Raw genomic sequence first — 22,223 nt, forward strand, 5'->3', positions numbered from 1 at the left:
TCTTCCGGTACCATGCTCGATTTTAAAGATAAATTACATATTACTAATAGTTCTGCAAGATCATTTTTCAATTCTATCAGTACTCTGGGATGAATACCATCCATTCTAGATTTGCTACTCTTCAGTTTGTCAAATTGCCCCATTACATCCTCCAGGTTTATAGAGATTTCATTCAGTTTCTCTGACTCGTTAGCTTCGAGTACCATTTCTGGCACTGGTATCTCTCCAAAATCTTCCTCGGTGAAGACCGAAGCAAAGAATTCATTTAATCTCTCCACTATGGCTTTGTCTTCCCTGATTGCCCCTTTTACAACTCTGTCATCTAGCAGTCCAACTGATTCTTTTGCTGGCTTTTTGCTTTTAATATACCTAAAAATATTTTTACTATGTGTTTTTGCCTCCAACGCAATCTTTTTTTCAAAGTCCCTCTTAGCTTTCCTTATCAGCACTTTGCATTTGACTTGACATTCCTTAAGCTGCTGCTTATTATTTTCATTCAGTTCCTTCTTCCATTTTCTGAAGGATTTTCTTTCAGCTCTAATAGCTTCCTTCACCTCACTTAACCATGCCGGCTGTCGTTTGGTCTTCCTCCCTCCTTTTTTAATACACGGAATATATTTGGTCTGGGTTTCCAGGATGGTATTTTTAAACAGAATCCATGCCTGATGTAAATTTTTGACCCTCAAAGCTGCTCCTTCAAGTTTTTTTTTTTTCACCGTTCTTCTCATTTAATCATAGTCTCCTTTTTGAAAGTCATCTGCCATTCGGATGTCCAATTTCCCCAGCTCATAAGGTCCTCAGCGAATGCTACATACCTGTAGAAGGTATTCTCCGAGGACAGCAGGCTGATTGTTCTCACTGATGGGTGACGTCCTCGGCAGCCCCTCCAATCGGAATCTTCCTAGCAAAGTCCTTTGCTAGCTCTCGCGCGCCCACGCGCACCGCGCATGCGCGGCCGTCTTCCCGCCCGAAACCGGCTCGAGCCGGCCAGTCCAGTATGTAGCAAGACAATACACTTCAAGGGAAGACACAACTCCAAAGGGGAGGCGGGCGGGTTTGTGAGAACAATCAGCCTGCTGTCCTCGGAGAATACCTTCTACAGGTATGTAGCATTCGCTTTCTCCGAGGACAAGCAGGCTGCTTGTTCTCACTGATGGGGTATCCCTAGCCCCCAGGCTCACTCAAAACAACAACCATGGTCAATTGGGCCTCGCAACGGCGAGGACATAACTGAGATTGACCTAAAAAATTTACCAACTAACTGAGAGTGCAGCCTGGAACAGAACAAACAGGGCCCTCGGGGGGTGGAGTTGGATCCTAAAGCCCAAACAGGTTCTGAAGAACTGACTGCCCGAACCGACTGTCGCGTCGGGTATCCTGCTGCAGGCAGTAATGAGATGTGAATTTGTGGACAGATGACCACGTCGCAGCTTTGCAAATTTCTTCAATAGAGGCTGACTTCAAGTGGGCTACCGACGCAGCCATGGCTCTAACATTATGAGCCGTGACATGACCCTCAAGAGCCAGCCCCGCCTGGGCGTAAGTGAAGGAAATGCAATCTGCTAGCCAATTGGATATGGTGCGTTTCCCTACAGCCACTCCCCTCTTGTTGGGATCAAAAGAAAAACAATTGGGCGGACTGTCTGTTGGGCTGTGTCCGCTCCAGATAGAAGGCCAATGCTCTCTTGCAGTCCAATGTGTGCAGCTGACGTTCAGCAGGGCAGGAATGAGGACGGGGAAAGAATGTTGGCAAGACAATTGACTGGTTCAGATGGAACTCCGACACAACCTTCGGCAGAAACTTAGGGTGAGTGCGGAGGACTACTCTGTTATGATGAAATTTGGTGTAAGGGGCCTGGGCTACCAGGGCCTGAAGCTCACTGACTCTACGAGCTGAAGTAACTGCCACCAAGAAAATGACCTTCCAGGTCAAGTACTTCAGATGGCAGGAATTCAGTGGCTCAAAAGGAGGTTTCATCAGCTGGGTGAGAACGACTGAGATCTCATGACACTGTAGGAGGCTTGACAGGGGGCTTTGACAAAAGCAAACCTCTCATGAAGCGAACAACTAAAGGCTGTCCTGAGATCGGCTTACCTTCCACACGGTAATGGTATGCACTAATCGCACTAAGGTGAACCCTTACAGAGTTGGTCTTGAGACCGGACTCAGACAAGTGCAGAAGGTATTCAAGCAGGGTCTGTGTAGGACAAGATCGAGGATCTAGGGCCTTGCTGTCACACCAGACGGCAAACCTCCTCCATTGGAAGAAGTAACTCCTCTTAGTGGAATCTTTCCTGGAAGCAAGCAAGATGCGGGAGACACCCTCTGACAGACCCAAAGAGGCAAAGTCTACGCTCTCAACATCCAGGCTGTGAGAGCCAGGGACCGGAGGCTGGGATGCAGAAGAGCCCCTTCGTCCTGTGTGATGAGGGTCGGAAAACACTCCAATCTCCACGGTTCTTCGGAGGACAACTCCAGAAGAAGAGGGAACCAGATCTGACGCGGCCAAAAAGGAGCAATCAGGATCATGGTGCCTCGGTCTTGCTTGAGTTTCAACAAAGTCTTCCCCACCAGAGGAATGGGAGGATAAGCATACAGCAGGCCCTCCCCCCAATCTAGGAGGAAGGCATCCGATGCCAGTCTGCCGGGGGCCTGAAGCCTGGAACAGAACTGAGGGACTTTGTGGTTCACTCGAGATGCGAAGAGATCCACCAAGGGGGTGCCCCATGCTTGGAAGATCTGGCGCACCACTCTGGAGTTGAGCGACCACTCGTGAGGTTGCATAATTCTGCTCAGTCTGTCGGCCAGACAGTTGTTTACGCCTGCCAGATATGTGGCTTGGAGCACCATGCCTTGACGGCGAGCCCAGAGCCACATGCTGACGGCTTCCTGACACAGGGGGCGAGATCCGGTGCCCCCCTGCTTGTTGACATAGTACATGGCAACCTGGTTGTCTGTCTGAATTTGGATAATTTGATGGGACAGCCGATCTCTGAAAGCCTTCAGAGCGTTCCAGATCGCTCGCAACTCCAGGAGATTGATCTGTAGATCGCGTTCCTGGAGGGACCAGCTTCCTTGGGTGTGAAGCCCATCGACATGAGCTCCCCATCCCAGGAGAGACGCATCCGTTGTCAGCACTTTTGTGGCTGAGGAATTTGGAAAGGACGTCCCAGAGTCAAATTGGACCAAATCGTCCACCAATGCAGGGATTTGAGAAAACTCGTGGACAGGTGGATCACGTCTTCTAGACCCCCCGCGGCCTGATACCACTGGGAGGCTAGGGTCCATTGAGCAGATCTCATGTGAAGACGGGCCATGGGAGTCACATGAACTGTGGAGGCCATGTGGCCCAGCAATCTCAACATCTGCCGAGCTGTGATCTGCTGGGACGCTCGCACCCGCGAGACGAGAGACAACAAGTTGTTGGCTCTCGTCTCTGGGAGATAGGCACGAGCCGTCCGAGAATCCAGCAGAGCTCCTATGAATTCGAGTTTCTGCACTGGTAGAAGATGGGACTTTGGGTAATTTATCACAAACCCCAGTAGCTCCAGGAGGCGAATAGTCATCTGCATGGACTGCAGGGCTCCTGCCTCGGATGTGTTCTTCACCAGCCAATCGTCGAGATATGGGAATACGTGCACCCCAGCCTGCGAAGTGCCGCTGCTACCACAGCTAGGCACTTTGTGAACACCCTGGGCGCAGAGGCGAGCCCAAAGGGTAGCACACAGTACTGGAAGTGGCGTGTGCCCAACTGAAATCGCAGATACTGTCTGTGAGCTGGCAGTATCGGGATGTGAGTGTAGGCATCCTTCAAGTCCAGAAAGCATAGCCAATCGTTTTGCTGAATCATGGGGAGAAGGGTGCCCAGGGAAAGCATCCTGAACTTTTCTTTTACGAGATATTTGTTCAGGGCCCTTAGGTCTAGGATGGGACGCATCCCCCCTGTTTTCTTTTCCACAAGGAAGTACCTGGAATAGAATCCCAGCCCTTCTTGCCCGGATGGCACGGGCTCGACCGCATTGGCGCTGAGAAGGGCGGAGAGTTCCTCTGCAAGTACCTGCTTGTACTGGAAGCTGTAGGACTGAGCTCCCGGTGGACAATTTGGAGGTTTGGAGGCCAAATTGAGGGTGTATCCTTGCCGGACTATTTGGAGAACCCACTGATCGGAGGTTATGAGAGGCCACCTTTGGTGAAAAGCTTTCAACCTCCGTCCGACTGGCAGGTCGCCCGGCACTGACACTTGGATGTCGGCTATGCTCTGCTGGAGCCAGTCAAAAGCTCGCCCCTTGCTTTTGCTGGGGAGCCGCGGGGCCTTGCTGAGGCACACGCTGCTGACGAGAGCGAGCGCGCTGGGGCTTAGCCTGGGCCGCAGGCTGTCGGGAAGGAGGATTGTACCTACGCTTACCAGAAGTATAGGGAACAGTCTTCCTTCCCCCCGAAAAATCGTCTACCTGTAGAGGTAGAAGCTGAAGGCTGCCGGCGGGAGAACTTGTCGAATGCGGTGTCCCGCTGGTGGAGAGACTCTACCACCTGTTCGACTTTCTCTCCAAAAATATTGTCCGCACGGCAAGGCGAGTCCGCAATCCGCTGCTGGAGTCTATTCTCCAGGTCGGCGGCACGCAGCCATGAGAGCCTGCGCATCACCACACCTTGAGCAGCGGCCCTGGACGCAACATCAAAAGTGTCATACACTCTGGCCAGGAATTTTCTGCACGCCTTCAGCTGCCTGACCACCTCCTGAAAAGGTTTGGCTTGCTCAGGGGGAAGAGCATCAACCAAGCCCGCCAACTGCCGCACATTATTCCGCATGTGTATGCTCGTGTAGAGCTGGTAAGACTGAATCTTGGCCACGAGCATAGAGGAATGGTAGGCCTTCCTTCCAAAGGAGTCTAAGGTTCTAGAGTCTTTGCCCGGGGGCGCCGAAGCATGCTCCCTAGAACTCTTAGCCTTCTTTAGGGCAAGATCCACAACTCCAGAGTCGTGAGGCAACTGGGTGCGCATCAGCTCTGGGTCCCCATGGATCCGGTACTGGGACTCGATCTTCTTGGGGATGTGGGGATTACTTAGTGGCTTGGTCCAGTTCGCAAGCAATGTCTTTTTCAGGACATGGTGCAAGGGAACAGTGGACGCTTCCTTAGGTGGAGAAGGATAGTCCAGGAGCTCAAACATTTCAGCCCTGGGCTCGTCCTCCACAACCACCGGGAAGGGGATGGCCGTAGACATCTCCCGGACAAAGGAAGCAAAAGACAGACTCTCGGGAGGAGAAAGCTGTCTTTCAGGAGAGGGAGTGGGATCAGAAGGAAGACCCTCAGACTCCTCGTCAGAGAAATATCTGGGATCTTCTTCTTCTCCCCACGAGGCCTCACCCTCGGTGTCAGACACAAGTTCACGGACCTGCGTCTGCAACCGCGCCCGGCTCGACTCCGTGGAGCCACGTCCACGATGGGGGCGTCGAGAGGTAGACTCCCTCGCCCGCATCGGCGAAGCTCCCTCCGCCGACGTAGTCGGGGAGCCCTCCTGGGAGGTGGCCGCAGTCGGCACCGCACGCGGTACCGACGTCGGGGACCTCACCCCGGGCGATGGGGCAGCCGGCGCCACGCTCGACGGTACTGAAGGCGCAAGCACCGCCGGTACCGGAGGGGTAGGGCGCAACAGCTCTCCCAGAATCTCTGGGAGAACGGCCCGGAGGCTCTCGTTCAGAGCGGCTGCAGAGAAAGGCATGGAGGTCGATGCAGGCGTCGACGTCAGAACCTGTTCCGGGCTGTCCAGAGTGGAGCGCATCGACACCTCCTGAACAGAGGGTGAGCGGTCCTCTCGGTGCCGATGCCTGCTGGGTGCCGACTCCCTCGGCAACCCAGAGCTCTCGGTGCCGACGCGGGGAGGGGACCGGTGTCGATGCTTCTTCGACTTCTTCCGAAGCATGTCACCGGAGCTCCCCGGCACCGACAAGGAGGACGTAGAATCCATCTGTCGCTTCCTCGGGGCCGAGACCGAAGAGGGTCGATCTCGGGGGGGCTGTACCGCAGGAGCCCTCAGGGTAGGAGGAGACCCACCCGAGGGCTCACCGCCACCAGCAGGGGAATGGACAGCCCTCACCTGCACTCCACTCGATGCACCACCGTCCGACGACATCAGGAGACGAGGTCCCGGTACCACCGACGTCGATGCAGCTATCCGATGTCTCGGCGCCGATGCAGAGGGCCGATGCCTCGATGTACTCGATGCACTGGCAGCCAAGGATGAAGGTCTGGACGCTGATGACGTCGATGCACACGATGACCCCGGTGCCGATGCCGACGAAGAGCCCGAGAACAAAACGTTCCACTGGGCTAATCTCGCCACTTGAGTCCGCCTTTGTAACAAGGAACACAGACTACAGTTCTGGGGACGGTGCTCGGCCCCCAGACACTGAAGACACGAAGAGTGCCTATCAGTGAGCGAGATTACCCGGGCACACTGGGTGCACTTCTTGAAGCCGCTGGAAGGCTTCGATGTCATGGGCGGAAAAATCACGCCGGCGAAGTCAAAATCCGAAATGACGAATTAGGAGCACCAAAACTTTAAGGGAGAAAAAATCTCGACCGAGGCCGAAAAGAGGCCTACCCCGACAACGAAAGAAAACTTACCGGGGCAAAACTGGAAATACGGGAAGGGGAAAACGAAACCCAAGGGGGTTTTCGGAGCACTTCCCAACAAATTTACAGAACTTTTTCAAAGAAACACGTCAATATAAAACGGACGCGCGAGGTCGACTCTCCGGGGCTCGACACGACAAAAAACACAGCCGTACCGAGTGCGGACGAAAGAAGACTGGCCGGCTCGAGCCGGTTTCGGGCGGGAAGACGGCCGCGCATGCGCGGTGCGCGTGGGCGCGCGAGAGCTAGCAAAGGACTTTGCTAGGAAGATTCCGATTGGAGGGGCTGCCGAGGACGTCACCCATCAGTGAGAACAAGCAGCCTGCTTGTCCTCGGAGAATTATAATTTCACAATCCTATTACGATTTAACAACTTTGAATAACTTTGTCTCATCAGCAAATTTAATTACCTCACTAGTTACTATTTGCTTTCTTAGCCGCCGCACACTAAGTAGAGGGTTTCAACATATCAACGATGACACCTAGATCCCATTCTTAGTCGGCAACTTCTAATGTGGAACCTTGCATTATGTAGTTATAGTTCGGGTTCCTCTTTCCAAAATGAATCACTTTGCACTCACTGACATTAAACGTAATCTGACATTCAGATGCCCTATCTCCCAGCTCGTAAGGTCCTCTTGTAATTTCACAATCCTCTTGCGATTTAACTACTTTGAATAACTTTGTGTCGTCAGCAAATTTATTTACCTCACTAGTTACTCCCATCTCTAGATCATTTATAAATATATTAAAAAGCAATGGCCTCAGCACAGACCCCTGAGGAACCCCACTATCTACCCTTCTCCATTGAAAACACTGACCATGACCATTTAACCTGTTTTTAATCGACAATAATACACTACCTCCTATCCCATGACTCTCCAATTTCCTCTGGACTCTAAGGTACTTTGTCAAATTCAGATACACAGTATCAACCAGCTCACCTTTATCCATGTTTGTTTACACCTTCAAAGAAATGTAACAGATTGGTGAGGAAAGATTTCTCTTCACTAAATCCATGTTGGGTTTGTCTCACTAATCCATGCTTTTGAATATGCTCTATTTTTGTTTTTTATAATAGTCTATTTTGACCGGCACCAATATCAGGCTCAGCCGTCTATAATTTCCCGGATCACCTCTAGAACCTTTTTAAACATTTTTATTGAGCATACTCCAAAATAATACAACACTTAATCCAATTGTACATCATTTCCTATAATAATGCGATCAACATTGGAATAGCATGAACTGAATTATCAACAATCCTCTTTCCCCCCCCCCCTCCCTAGCCCCCTTTCCCCCCCCCCCCCCATTCCCTTAACATAACATTTTAATGGTTCGATGGTTTTATCCTCAATCATACCTTAGTCTCAATCTTATTACCCAAATCTTATGTTTCTCCCCTTCTCCCCCCCCCAGCCCCCCCTTGTTGCATGGCTCAACCTTATCTCAACTTATCTTCTCCATTTCCCCATGGCAACCCATTAAGCACTTGACTTCTTGCTTTCGGTGAAATCATATTTATGTATTGTCCCCACACTGTCAAAAACCGCATTTGTCGTTTTGGTGTCACTCTCGCCCCTCTCGCTTCCCATAACATCAATTGATGCATCTTATTTCGCCAGTACCAGTAAGGGGGGGGGGGGGGGTGTCCAATATCCAGTGATTCATAATACATTTTTTCCCCACTATACAGGATTTGCTCAGGAACACTTTCTCCCTGGGTCCCTACCCCCCATTGTTCAGGCACACTCAGCAGCATTCTTTCAAACGTAATTAGAACTTGGGAGCCTGTGACCTCCCTTACAAATTGGCCTATTCTCCCCCAGAATGCCTTTATGGTCTTACATTACCATATACAGTGTGTTAGATTTGCACCGCCCTGTCCACATTTTAGGCACCCATCCGTTTCTGTCACCCGTGCATGAAATGCCCTTCTGGGAGAGAGGTATGCCCTATGTATTATTCTATATTGGCACTCTTGCAACTCTGCACTATGTATCACCTTCTGCATGCCCCTCAATGTTTGTTGTAAATGGTGTTCAGAGATATTCCTATGAATTTCAGTTTCCCACTTCATCGCCACCTCAGTTACCCGCCTCCGTGGTAGCCCTTTCTCCAGCTCTCTAAAAAACCAAGATACAGAGACCTGTCCCAACACATCCCCTTCCAAAAACTCCCTCAACTTAGTCTCAAATCTATGAGTTAATCCTTCCTTTGGGATACTAAGTATGTAGTGGGCGAGCTGATAAGCCAATATCCCCAATGGCCCCCCTGAACACTTACGTTGAAAGTCAACTATGGAAATCACAGTATTATCGTCCCTGAGAAAGCTACCCAATAGCTCCACCCCTTGACCTTGAAGTGTGCGAAACACTGCATTATCACTACCCGGTGTAAAATCCTTATTCCCAACAAGAGATAATAGTCTGCTAGCCGTTGGATCCTGACCCCACCTTTGTACCAGTTCCCGCCACATGTGCCATAGCGGTCCCAGCAACATGCTATCTTTAACTTTTTCCGGTAGTTGCCCTTTTCTCCTAACATGGATTAAGTAATTCAGGTGCCAGGGATGAAAGTATGCCCTCTCTAGATCCACATCCGTGTAGGTGTTTGTATCAAGGACCCAATCCCTCAAATACCTCAATAAACATGCCTGATTATATGTCCTCATGTCTGGGATGCCTAACCCTCCCTGCCTCCAATTCCCTATTAGATATTGCCACTTCATCCTAGGTTTTCTACCAGCCCAGCAATACTTCACTACTAGTCTTCGCAATGCTACCAACTCTCGTCTTCCCAGGCGCAACGGTAACGCTTGCAGTACATAAAGCCAGCGCGGGAATATTATCATTCAAAATAGTTGTATCCGACCCATAAGTGACACAGGTAGCCCAGACCAACGGGATAATTGCTCCTGAGTATCCTTTAGTAACTTAGCAACATTCAAGTCATAAATTTGTCTGGTGTCCATAGGGAGCTGTATTCCCAGATACCTAAAGGAACCCCTTGCCCACCTTATAGGGAATCTATCTCCCCACTCTCCCTCGAGTTCTGCATTACTCGCTAGCGCTTCAGATTTCAGGAGGTTCAATCTGAATCCTGAATAGTCCCCGTACTCCTTTAAACTTTCCATGAGATGTGGCAGAGATCGTTTGGGATCAGTGATTAATACCAGCAGATCATCTGCGAAGGTTGCTGTTTTAAAACTATGGTCGCATATCGTAACTCCCTGAATATCAGTATTATGTTGGATTTCTCTGAGGAGAGGGTCCAACGCCAATATGAAAAGTAGAGGCGACAGTGGACATCCTTGTCTCGTGCCTCTCTATCGGGAACCAGTCAGACCGTAGACCATTGGCAAATATCTGAGCCTGCGGATCTGTATACAAAGTTTACTGCCCTCGCAAATAAACCTGTGATCCCATAGGCCTTCAATACTGCAAACAAATAAGTCCAATCAACTCGGTCAAACGCCTTTTCGGCGTCAAAACTAATAAGCAGGGCTTTGCTCCTATCATTTCTTATTTTTTCCAAGGCGACCCATATTCTACGCATATTCTTAGCTATAACCCTCCCACACGTAAACCCCACTTGTGAATCTATAATTAAAGATGGTAAACATCTGGCTAGCCGATTTGCCAGTATCTTTGCTAAGAGTTTTAATTCAGTGTTCAGTAACGAAATCGGTCTATACGAGTCTGGTTTATCAGCTGGCTTACCTGGTTTTGGCAATACACTGATTTGTGCTCTATTTAGGTGCCTAGGCAGTTGTCCTTGTTGTATGTTGTCATTAAACACTTCGGTCAGTACAGGGCTAATCTCACTATTTAGGAGCTTGTAGAATTCATTCCTCAGGCCATCCGGCCCCGGTGCCTTCCCCAATTTGCTCCCTTTAATTACTAGGACTACCTCCTCTTCTGTAATAGGAGCATTTAATACCTCTGCATCCTCTTCTAAAATCTGTGGTAGATCCACACTATGAAGATAAGTCTCACTAGGTCTCACTAGGTGTGTTTGTTTTGCATATAGGCTGCCAAAAAAGTCCCCCAGAATTTTAACTATACTTTCATCCGTATTTACCCGTGTTACCCTCCATTGCGAGTATTTTTTTGGCACTAAATCGCCTGTGGGCGATTCGAGCTAGAAATCTGCCACTTTTATTAGCAAACCTATACAGCTTGTACTTGTAATATATGTTCGTTTTCTGCGTTTGCTCATGTAAAAGTTCATTAAGGGCCTGTTGTGTCTCCAATAACTGTCTTTTAAATCTTAGTTCATGATGTACCCCATATTTCTTCCGCAGCGCTACTACCTGTCTTTCCAGCCTCATCACCTCCCTATTTCTGGCCCGTTTTTTGAAAGCTAGATAGGATATTATATTTCCCCGAAGTACCGCCTTCGCTGCTTCCCAATAGAGTATAGGATCTATCCTATGTTGTTCATTGTTGCTGCTATAATCTCTCCATTTCTCCACCAGGAAGGGCAAAAACTGGGGGTCGCGGTAAAGATAAGTTGGAAAACGCCAGGATCCTAGCTGAAATCCTCCCTCTCCTACTTTAATCTGGACTCTCACCCATGCATGGTCGGAAATCGTTATGGGGCCTATCTGTGCCTCCTCCACTTTTGTTAGTAGCTCTCTAGAGATCCATATATAGTCTATTCTAGATAACGTTTGGTGTGCTCTGGAAAGATGCGTAAAATCTTTGTCTACCGGATGTAATATTCTCCATACATCCACCAATTCTAACATTTCACAAATTCTAGAGTTACCTCTCTCCTTTCTGGCGAGATCCCTCCCAGTTGGTTGAGACCTATCCCAAGTCGGGTCTAACACATCATTCAGGTCTCCTCCTACCAATAAGGGAATATCACCCAAACTATGGATTTTACGCGTGATTTGAGTGAAACTTCCTATCATAGGTATTGGGAGCATATATATTGCATAGCAGGAGTGGCTGTCTCTCCACAACTACTGAGGCTATAACATATCTCCCCCCTCTATCAGCCACCACCTTCTTGACCTCTACATTCAAGTTTTTCCTTATCAATATCACCACTCCTCCCTTTTTCCCAACTGCTGGTGCATCATATAGCTCCCCCACCCACCAGGTTTTCAGCTTCCTATGTTCATCCCTCGTAAGATGTGTTTCCTGTAAGAACGCTATGGACGCTTTTTTATCATTCAACATTTTCAGGATTTTTTGCCTCTTAATCGGCGAGTGAATGCCCCCCACGTTCCATGTTATACATTGCAAAGTTGTCATGTCACACCTCTCTCTGTTTTGTGTCTTACTTGCAAGGCTTTATTTACACTCTTCTTTCTTATACACAGAGAGAGCGTCCCAGCCTCCGCCCTCCCCTCCCTCATTTTTCTTTGGGTCACCCCTAAGTTTTCCTTCATACCTCTCTCCTTCCAATTCCATGCATACAAGGATTTCCTCTTCCCTTCCCCCTCCCTCCCATCCACCCTCCCTCCCCCCCGTATCCCCTTCTCCCTCTATACCCACCATCTGTCGTCCCTTGCCTATTGGCATAACTTCCTGTTTTCCAAGGCTAGGGCGCCTCATGTATCTGTGGCTATCCCCACCCACCCAACCCGTCACCAGAACTTATTTCTCACCAAGCCTCTTGTATTAAAACCAGATAAACGAAAATGTCTCTTCTGTTCATGTCCATCTTAAGTACCCTCAGTTCTCCTCAGGCTAATAGCTGTGCCAGCCCCTCACTGTACCAGTATTCATTTGGCCAGCTGTAGTCCTCAAAAATCCATGTCTGTTAGCCCAAACAACCACATTTTTCCGCTTTGCTTGTACTTGGCGTATAATAAATCCTCAGTGGAGATTCAATCACTGTCTGCAGCCTTTATGGCCACTACTCCTCTGTCTTGCCTCTGTCATTAGTTATCTGCTATGCCAAGTGTCCTTGATGCTTCTAGCAACTGAGCCAACCGTAAACTCTCAAAACTCAAACAACAAAAGTGGGCAACGGCTCATCTCCTGATATGAGCCAGCCAGACTCCCTTATAACTTGCTACTTGCATAACAATACTCATATAGTCCAAACATGTCAATAATTTGTACCTGTATGGACCAGTCCATCTCCACTGAGGCCATTAACTTGTGACCAATGCTCAGTGTAGTCTCTTCTTTCCTTAATAGAGCTCCCTCTTGTTCTCAGCCCTCGCACTCTTTGGCTAGCATCCGGTCTACATATTTAGTTGCTTCCTCTACTTTCTCAAAGTAGACTGCTTGGCCATTTTCCAGCAGTTTGAGCTTAGCTGGGTATAGAAGGCTGAATCTGTACTTAAGCCCAAAAAGTTTGGTGCACAGCGGTGCAAAGCCCTTTCTCGCTGTGGACACTGCAGTGGAATAATCTTGAAAACAGAGGATTTTTTTGCTTTTGTATTCCAGTTGCTTGCCTGCACGCAGTTCTTGTAAGATGAGCATTTTATGGGCATAATTCAAGATCCTAAAGATCACCACTCGGGGCCTTCCTGTATCCTCTCTCCTCTGGCCAAGTCTGTGCGCTCTTTCCACCCTTAATGCTGTTGCCAATTCCTCGTTGCTAAGCGCCTCCGGCAGCCATTTTTCCAAAAATACACAGAGATTCCGCTCAGGCAGGGTTTCAGGCAGCCCCACAAGGCGCAGATTGTTCCGTCTCAAACGATTTTCAAGATCGTCGAGCTTTGCCTCCATCTCTGCAAGGCGCGCCTGCATTCTCGGTTGCTCCTCTGAGACCTTTTGGATATCCTCCTCCGCTATCCCGATTCTACGCTGCACTTCCTGAAGTTCAGTAAACAGTTGCGTGTGCCTCTCAGTCAGCCCTTCTAGTTTGTCCAATATTAGTTGCAGTTTATTGCCCACCGCTTGTTCCACCGCTGCCCTCACCTCTTCCGTGATTTCTGCAGCCCACGATGTGCCTGGCGACGGCGATGCTGGCGCGGCCCTGTCCGCCATTTTGTTCTCCGCGGCGCGGGCTTTTTCTTTGGGATCTTTTCGAGCCGCTTTCGCAGCCATCCGCGTCGCCTCAGCCGCCACCAACAGCCAATTTATGTGCTAAATGTCTTTGCTGGTGTTTGCTTCGATTTTTGGGTGGGTGTTCGATTCTACGAGCGCCGATTTAAGTATGTGCCCCGGAGCAGTTCTGTCTCACGTCTTCACCGCTCCATGCCTCCACCGGAAGTCTCTAGAACCTTTTTAAAAAGTTGACGTAACAATCGGCCACCCTCCAATCGTCCGGTACCCACGCTTGATTTTAAAGATAAATTACATATTACTAACAATAGTTCTGCAAGTTTTCAGTTATCAGTACTCTGATATGAATACCATCTGGTCCAGATGATTTGCAACTCTTCAAATTTGTCAAATTGCGCCATTACTTCTTCCAGGTTTATAGGGATTTCATTCTCTGACTCATCAGCTTTAACTATCTTTTCTGGCACCGGTATCTCTCCCAAATCTTCCTCAGTGAAGACTGAAGCAAAGAATTAATTTAATCTCTCCGCTATGGTTTTGTCTTCCCTGAATGCCTCTTTTAACCCTTGGTCATCTCACTGAAAAGCCCACCAGAACCCCGAAGGAATGGTAACCCACTCCCCCCCCCCCCCAAAAAAAAATGAGGAAGGAGAAACAGTGAGAAAAGGGTAGAGGAGTCAAGTGTGGAGGAAGGACCTGGCGCCATCAGGTGTACCCCATAAAGCCAGCACCAAACAGCCAGAGTACCCCTAAGCTCTACTAAACTAGGAGGGAAAAAAAAAACAGAAGCTGCAAGCAGCAGCCAGGAGCCTGTGGAAATCCATCCATCCGTCTGCTGGAGATACAGAAAACTGGATGGCCAGGGAGCATTCCGTCCCATAAGGAACAGTTCAATCTCCACCTGTTGCTATATTTCTGAAAATCCAGCAGTGGAAACAAGACACTGCATTCCTTACCTGCATTTCATCTACCTAGACTTAAGACACTGCCATGTCAGACCCGTCATACTGGCCCTGCCAGCACGGATAAGCTCCACTCCAACCAAAATCACAGAAACTGTTTCCAGAACTCAGGACTGGATTGTACCCAGCACTGATTAAGTGAAACCTGCAAAAGAAAATGGCAAAATGCATGGAATATCTGTCTCTGTAGAGACATTAATATTTTGCCTTGCTTTGTATTGTGCCTGACATTTTGCATTGCTGCTTTGGTACTTCATCACTACTTTACGTACAGGCATTATGGGACATCTGAGCCCCCCCCCCCCCCCCCCCCTTCAGTAGCACACACGCACATACTTCCCTGGACATCTTTCCCGAGAATCTGCACCTCTATTCCTCTGTGGTCTCCGATTTGGCACACATAGCTTATGACTGAGGATCAGGTTGGCTTGAGCCTGTGTAAAATATATTGCAGCCCCATCGTAAAGAGGAGACAATATGGATCTGGACTCTGTCTTGATTTACCACAAAATGTTTATATGGCTATTCTTCTGAGATCAGGGATTAAATAGATAAGGTTCTGTGAAGTATGAGTCAGACATTTTGGTCTTGGTTTATATAGGATGAAATTGTGAGAAGACCAAGAGAACTACCAAGAAACTTTGCTTTTGCTTTCTTACTTGCATTTACCATTACGTCAACAAATTATCTGCAATGGAATTGTTCTCAGTTCTCATAGCAAGGGTGGGCAACCATGGTCTGAGGGCCACAACTCAGTCATGTTTTCAGGATTTCCAAAATGAATAGGCATGAGATCTACTTGCATGCAATGAAAGCAATCTCATGCATATTCATTGTGGGAATTTTGAAAACCCCGACTGGGTTGTGACTCAAGGACTGAAGGTGCCCACTTCTGCCTTATAACCAGAAATACACTGAACTCAGGACCAGAGAGGTGTTAATTACCCTCGACTCAGACATTACCTCTTTTCCCTAAAGGGAGGTGAGCCTCCTATAAGTACTCAACTGATTAAAAATCAGTGCTTCGTCAATGTACCATTACCATTTAGTGCTCTTTCTAGGCCTTTCAATGTCAATGTGGCTGGATTGAACTTACCTGACCCAATTTCAGCTCTAAGTGATTTCAACAACCTATTAAAAAAAAGTTGCCGATCTTTCTGGGGCATTAAACAAAAATAGCCACTGCAAATCAATTGAATTAAAAAAATAAAAGGCCACCCAGTGCACTCGATGTAGTAGCCCTGTGCAAAGGAATGGAAAAAAAAAAAAAAAAAGCTTAAAAACCTACGGATTCTTAGGGAAAAGGCACTTGAAGTGGGAGAGCTCCAAAAGCTTTTTATTAAAAAGTACCTCAAGAGGTAAAAGGACTCAGAAAAAGAACTGTTGGGTTCAACATGAAAAATATGAAATTGGAAAGGGCCCACATGCACACTGATGCAGAAGTGCTACAGAGTATATTTTAGAAACTTCAGAGATCAAGAAACGGCTCCAGCCCATGCTCCAGATGTTAACCTCACGTATGAAGGTTGTGCATTCAACTGCCCTCAAAAACTGACTGCTTGAAAGTACAGACCATAAGTCAAACCAAGGGAACACTGATCTGAAGAGTGTCCCAGACAAGGGGAATAGAAACACACAAGTAGATATCTGATAGTGAATGGGAAAATGATATGTATACCTATGTATATTCTAGAAATGTTTTCATTTTTTTTTATTTTCAAATTTATTAATTTTCACAGGAGTAAACACAATGTCATACAGATTATCTCGGCCTTCACTCAGGATATTGCCTCTCTAATCTGCCTGCTATATTGAAGACCGGATTTTTAAGTATTTGCTATAAGGCAGAGTTCACAGTTCAGGTCTTTGAAGAAGTTCATGTACCTCAAGCACTTATCTCAAATTAGCTTCTTCTCCTAATACTAACTGTTAACTTCTGCCTCCCACTATACCTCCCATTCTAGAAATGTTTTTAAAATATCTTCTGTGCTGGTATGAAACCGTTATGTGACCCATGACCAATCTGTGGCTCTGTTAAATGTGCTGCTGCTAAAAATAAAATGTTAACCTTACTGTATTATAGAAGTGCATGACATTTCCAGGTACTTACATGGTGCCCCTGTATATAAGATTGAAAAAACATTGATTCCTATAGTAGCAGCATAGAACAATGGCAGTGCACGGAGGCCATTGGGCACAGGGTCTGCCTGCAAAACAAATTTTTAAAAAAGTATAAATGTTATATTTGTAGAAACATTGTCTTGCTTTGTATACTAGTATGAACAAAGTTAAATGCTGCATTAAACAATATTAAGTGAAAACAGTAATGAGGTGATGTGAAACATGCCCCCCACACAGAACAATTTAACACCAGTTCTGGTGACCAGTTACCTTATTCAAGATGAAGGATCGAATCAAAACAAACAACGCACCAGACATCAAACCAGATAACAGTGGAGAAATGAACCAAGAGGCAACTAAAGGAGGAAAAAAAAAAAAAAAAGCAGCACATTACAATTTACTTCAAAAGAAACAGGTCATTTGCATAAAGACAATTACAGATATGGAATGCATACTTCCCTCCAAATACTTCATATAAATTCTCATGGCTCAGACCAGACTCAGCACACCTAAATAACCTGAAAAATCAAGCCTTTGACTGAATATAAAAATTTTCAAAGCGTATTCACCTGTAGCAAATGTTTTCCCAAGGAAAGCAGGATGAATATCCACACTGATGGGTGAGATCATCTGCCAAGAGCTCTGCGTGGAAACCATCACAGGAACTTTGATGCCTTTGAGGGTGGCACATAATGTACGCATGTGTCCTCATGCCCACTGCCATTATGTGGGACCAAGCCCGTCTAATACTATAGCTGACAGAATACAATTTCAAGGGGAAGCGAGCAAGGTAATGTGGATATTGATCCTGCTGTCCTTGAATATCTGCTACAGGTGAATAATGCCGCTGTCTCCGAAGACAAGAGGGATGAAATCACCACACTGATGGAAGTGCTTAGCTGTCTGAAATACAAGGCTTAAGAACTGGAAACAATTTTTTTGTGTGTGCTGGCACTGCCTGGTACAGAAACAAAAGGGCAAAGGGGGAGTGGAGTTGAATTCCAAACCCCATATAAAGGGCTGACCAAAATGGCCACATCAGGTGTCTTGCTCAAGACAATAGTAAGATGTAAATGTGTAGAATGATGACAAGGTTGCAACCCAAGAAATCTCCTTTATGGAGGCTATTTAATTTCATTTATTACTTATATCCCACATTATCCAAACAAGGTTTGGTTCTATGTGGCTTACAGTGAAACAGTTAATCATTTTTGCAAAAACAGTGAAACTAAGTTCAGATTCAAATCACATCCCCTTTCCAGGGTTCAGTGCCGTTTATATTCTAGGTTCATGAAAGTTACAATAAGGTGGGCTACCTAGGGCTAGGGACTGGTTTGAGAAGCAAAAGTGACTCCTCATTCTGAGTGATGAGGGTTGGAAAGCATCCCAGTATCCGTGGGTTCTGGAAAGCTAGCTCCAGAAACAGATGGAGCCATCTTTGCATCAACCAGTACATGGCGATGAGAATAATGGTTCCTGTCTTGCTCAAGATTCAGGAAAGTGTGTGCTATGAGAAGCGTCAGGAGGCTATGCCTACAGAAGGCTCCTCCACCAACAGAGGAGAAAGACATAGGAGGTTAATCTACCATGTGGTCCCAGACTGGAACAGCATTAAGGGACTTTGTTCAGGTGAGTGGTGAAGAGGTCTACCGATGGGCATAGCCTGGGAGATCTGAGAGTGGGGCACCCCATCTTCAGTGACCACTTGTGTGGTTGCAGGACTCAACTTTGCCCGTCTGCAAGACAATTGTTCTTCCCTGCCATATAGGTGACTGAGGACCATCCCATGGGAGGTATTCCAGTGCCACATTCCAGTCACTTCCTGACACAGGATGTATGAATCCATATTCCTCCCTGCTCGACGATGTAATACACTGCAATCTGATCATCTGTTTGAATGAGAACAATTTGATTCAGTAGATTTTTATTTTATTTTTGTTACATTTGTACCCCGTGCTTTCCCACTCATGGCAGGCTCAATGCGGCGGGCAATGGAGGGTTAAGTGACTTGCCCAGAGTCACAAGAAGCTGCCTGTGCCGGGAATCAAACTCAGTTCCTCAGTTCCCCAGGACCAAAGTCCACCACCCTAACCACTAGGCCACTCCTCAGTAGTCTCATCATCTCATCCCAATGCAATACATAAAAACCCACAAACATTAACACCCCAGGATACACCCTCCCTATCTCAGACAGCCTGAAAATTCTCAGAGTAACAATCGACCGTAGCCTATCACTAGAGATCCAAGCGAAATCCACCAAAATGTTTTTCTCAATGTGGAAACTCAAACGCCTGAAACCATTCTTCCCAAGGGAAATATTTCGTAACCTGGTACAGTCAATGGCACTAAGCCATGCAGACTACTGTAATGGAATCTATGTGGGATCAAATCATAAAGAAACTTCAGACCGCCCAAAACACAGCAGCCAGGCTTATATTTGGAAAAACGCGTTTCGACAGCACCAAACCACTCTGAGAAAAACTGCATTGGATAGCAATCAAAGAACGGATCACTTTCAAAATCTGCACGACTGTTCATAAAATTATTTACGGCGAGGCACCGGGATGCATGACAGACCTCATCGATCTACCAACCAGAAACACCACAAAATCTACACGATCATACCTAAACCTCCACTACCCAAGCAGCAAAGGACTCAAATACAAATCCACCTATGCATCCAGCTTTTCCTACTTAAGCGCACAATTATGGAACGCACTGCCAAAAGCAGTAAAAACTACGCTCGAGCACCTTTTCCGGAAAGCACTAAAGACAGACCTGTTCAGAAGAGCATACCCCAATGACCCAACATAAAATACCTGAACACTTGTGACACAATATAACCAAAGACTGTAACGGACATTACCCAACTCTTCCTCTCCAAGTTCCCCCCAATTACCTACCATATATGTACCTCATTCTACCACAATATCAGTTTGTATTCATTCATACCATGTATTTGTTCAGAGCGGAATCGGCCAACGCTGTTAACGGTAAAATGTAAACCACATTGAGCCTCCAAAAAGGTGGGAAAATGTGGGATACAAATGTAACAAATAATAGATCTCTGAAAGCCTTTAGAACATTCCATATGGACCATAACTCTAGGAAGCTGATCTGGTACTGTCTCTCCTGACTAGTCCACTGACCTTGGGTGGGGGTAGAGTCTATCTACGTGATTTCCCCTCGCCCCCCCCCCCCCCCCCAAAAAAAAAAAAAAAAAAGTCTAGATTGGATACATCTGTCAGCATCTTCTGAGGAGAAATTTGGAATGTAGACCCCTTGGCCAAATTGCTGTAAATCAGTCACCAAGAGACATCTTGACAGAAGTAGTGACAGTAATAACATTCACTAGATTCTCATTGGCCTGGAACCTTTGGAAAGTAGAAACCACTGGGCAGCCTCAATGGCAGTATGCTGTGGGCATAAAACACAATTGAGACTATGCGGCCAAGCAATCTCAACATTTGCCTAGCTGATAACTGCTGGCTCTACTAAACTTGTAGTGCTACTGGATAGAGAGATTCTATGTGCTGGTCTGGGAGAAAAGCCCTGGCCCAAGTTGTGTCTAGTAGGGCTCCTACAAATTGCATTTGTTGGGTTGGTTCAAGATGGGCCATGGGGATAGTTGATTAACCCTGGTTGCTCCAGCACCCTTCCTCTGATGCCAAGCATCCAGTTAAGGAAACATATGCACACCCAGACTATGTAGTGACACTGCAACTACTGCTAAGCATTTTGGACACGGCTGTTTAGGTGCTGTCATTTGGCCATTGCTTTTTGGGCTTGGGTGCCTATACTTTTTGGCATCAGATTTTTGGCCACCAAAGTCACCTCAACTAGCCAAAACACAAACCAACCAATCTCGCTTCCCGGACTCTGTGGCACTGTTGTCTTCAGGTGTAGTCATCCCCACAGTGACTCACATCCTACTTCCTGTTTCTTGCCTCCCTCCTCACCACCCCGGTTTCTTTCTCCCTTCCCTGGCACTGACCTCTGGTCAGAAGTGGGACACATCCCAGAGCAGGCTGGGTCTTCAGGACCTTCCCTCATGTGTGGTCCTCAGGGTGATCTGTGATGCCCCACGTGATGCCTGAGGGATGACATTCCTCGTCTGTCCTCAGTGCCATCACCACCTGGGAAAGCATAGACTCCCCCCTCTGCCCCCTAAGACTACCACCTGAGGGAAGGTCTTAACTGGTGCTCTCTGCCTACTCCCTCCTTCCCAATCAAACCAAGTTCAGTGCCAGGGAAGGAGGCTGGGGGAAGCAGCTGTGGCGGCACTGAGGGAGATGGATACCACTGCAATGCTGTCATCTTTGGGTATAAAATCCAAGTCTGGGGAGGAAGTGCAAACTTTTTTTTATTTAATCTGCTAGTCACTGTGAAAGGAGCAAAAGTGGTTCCTGCATGTGGGATTGTGGCAGGAGTTGAAGGACAGCACCCCACTGTTAGCGGATGGCAGGCTTGTGCTGGGCCAGAGGGTTTTTTTTTTTTTGGGTGGGGGGGGGGGGGGGGGGGGGGGAGTGGGTGGTAGTTTTTGTTGCTGCTGTTTGGGTGCCCAGAAGCAAATCTGCTCCAAAATAGTGGTGCTGAAAAGGCAGCATTCAAAAGTTACACTCCCTGCATGTACGGTTGTGCCCAGGTTCCTTGCTTACAGACACCTCGGCCCCTGGTGGTTAAACCTGGCGGGTACTGGGAACTGATGGCTTACCGTTTCCCATGTTCCAGAAGATATGCTGGTCCGGTCCGGATCTTCCAGCCTTCCAGAGTGTTTTGGGAGTTTTTTGGAACCAAGCAGTACCCATACTTAGTGAACTCCCTTGTAGGTTGCCTTTATTAACCACCTGCGTAGGTCTCTAGTTTGCCTTACAACAGAGGTCCTCAGAGGTGTTTCCTTTGGTGAGAGTTGTTACAGTGCATCAGTGCTGTTTTTTCCCTTTTGTGCTTTTGTCCCTGCTTGTCTCCTGGATTATTCTCCTGCCTGCTGCCTGCCCAGACCCGGCTTGTTTCTGGACTATTCTTCTGCCTGCTGCCTGCCCAGACCCGGCTTGTTTCTGGACTATTCTTCTGCCTGCTGCCTGCCCTGACCTGGCTTGTTTCTGGACTATTCATCTGCCTGCTGTCTACTTGGGACCCCAGCATGTTTCTAGTGTGACCTGCTGTTTGTCAGCCGGCTGCTGTGTCCTTAAGTTCTTCCTTGTCCTGTCCGGTAAGTCCTGCCGGCTGCTTGCAGCCTGGAGCTCAACTCTAGGTGAAGGGCGGCTATGTGTAGGTGAAGCCTTGCTCCAGTCCACTGTGTTCCAGTTCCGTTTGCCTTGCCTGTGTTTGGGTGATTCCTCCTGCCGCTGCCGCTCTCGGCATTGGCCCAAGGGCTCACTTACCTAGAAGTCCCATAGAAGCATGACACTGCAGCAGGATGTGGTATTAGCAGTGGTGTTTCTCTACTCAAAGTCTCAAAATACAGATGCATCCCAGTCATAGAAAGTATGTCGGTGTAACTTCCTTTAAATCCAGAGCGGACAGT

The 22,223-nt window shown here is 47.6% G+C and overlaps 1 protein-coding gene across 3 annotated transcripts in view; it reads right to left on the bottom strand.

Moving 5' to 3' along the window:
* The window catches only part of SLC20A2 (solute carrier family 20 member 2), a 192,639-nt gene that overhangs the window by 80,297 nt on the left and 90,119 nt on the right, over positions 1-22,223 (bottom strand). For all 3 annotated transcript variants that reach the window (XM_030194536.1, XM_030194534.1, XM_030194535.1), the window contains exons 4-5: positions 16,967-17,052; positions 16,686-16,782 (exon numbers count right to left, since the gene is read on the bottom strand). In XM_030194536.1, coding sequence (XP_030050396.1) covers positions 16,686-16,782; positions 16,967-17,052 — 183 coding nt within the window. The remainder of the gene's footprint in view (positions 1-16,685; positions 16,783-16,966; positions 17,053-22,223) is intronic.

The sequence above is a fragment of the Microcaecilia unicolor genome, chromosome 2 (assembly GCF_901765095.1).
Source record: "Microcaecilia unicolor chromosome 2, aMicUni1.1, whole genome shotgun sequence".
Lineage (NCBI taxonomy): Eukaryota > Metazoa > Chordata > Amphibia > Gymnophiona > Siphonopidae > Microcaecilia > Microcaecilia unicolor.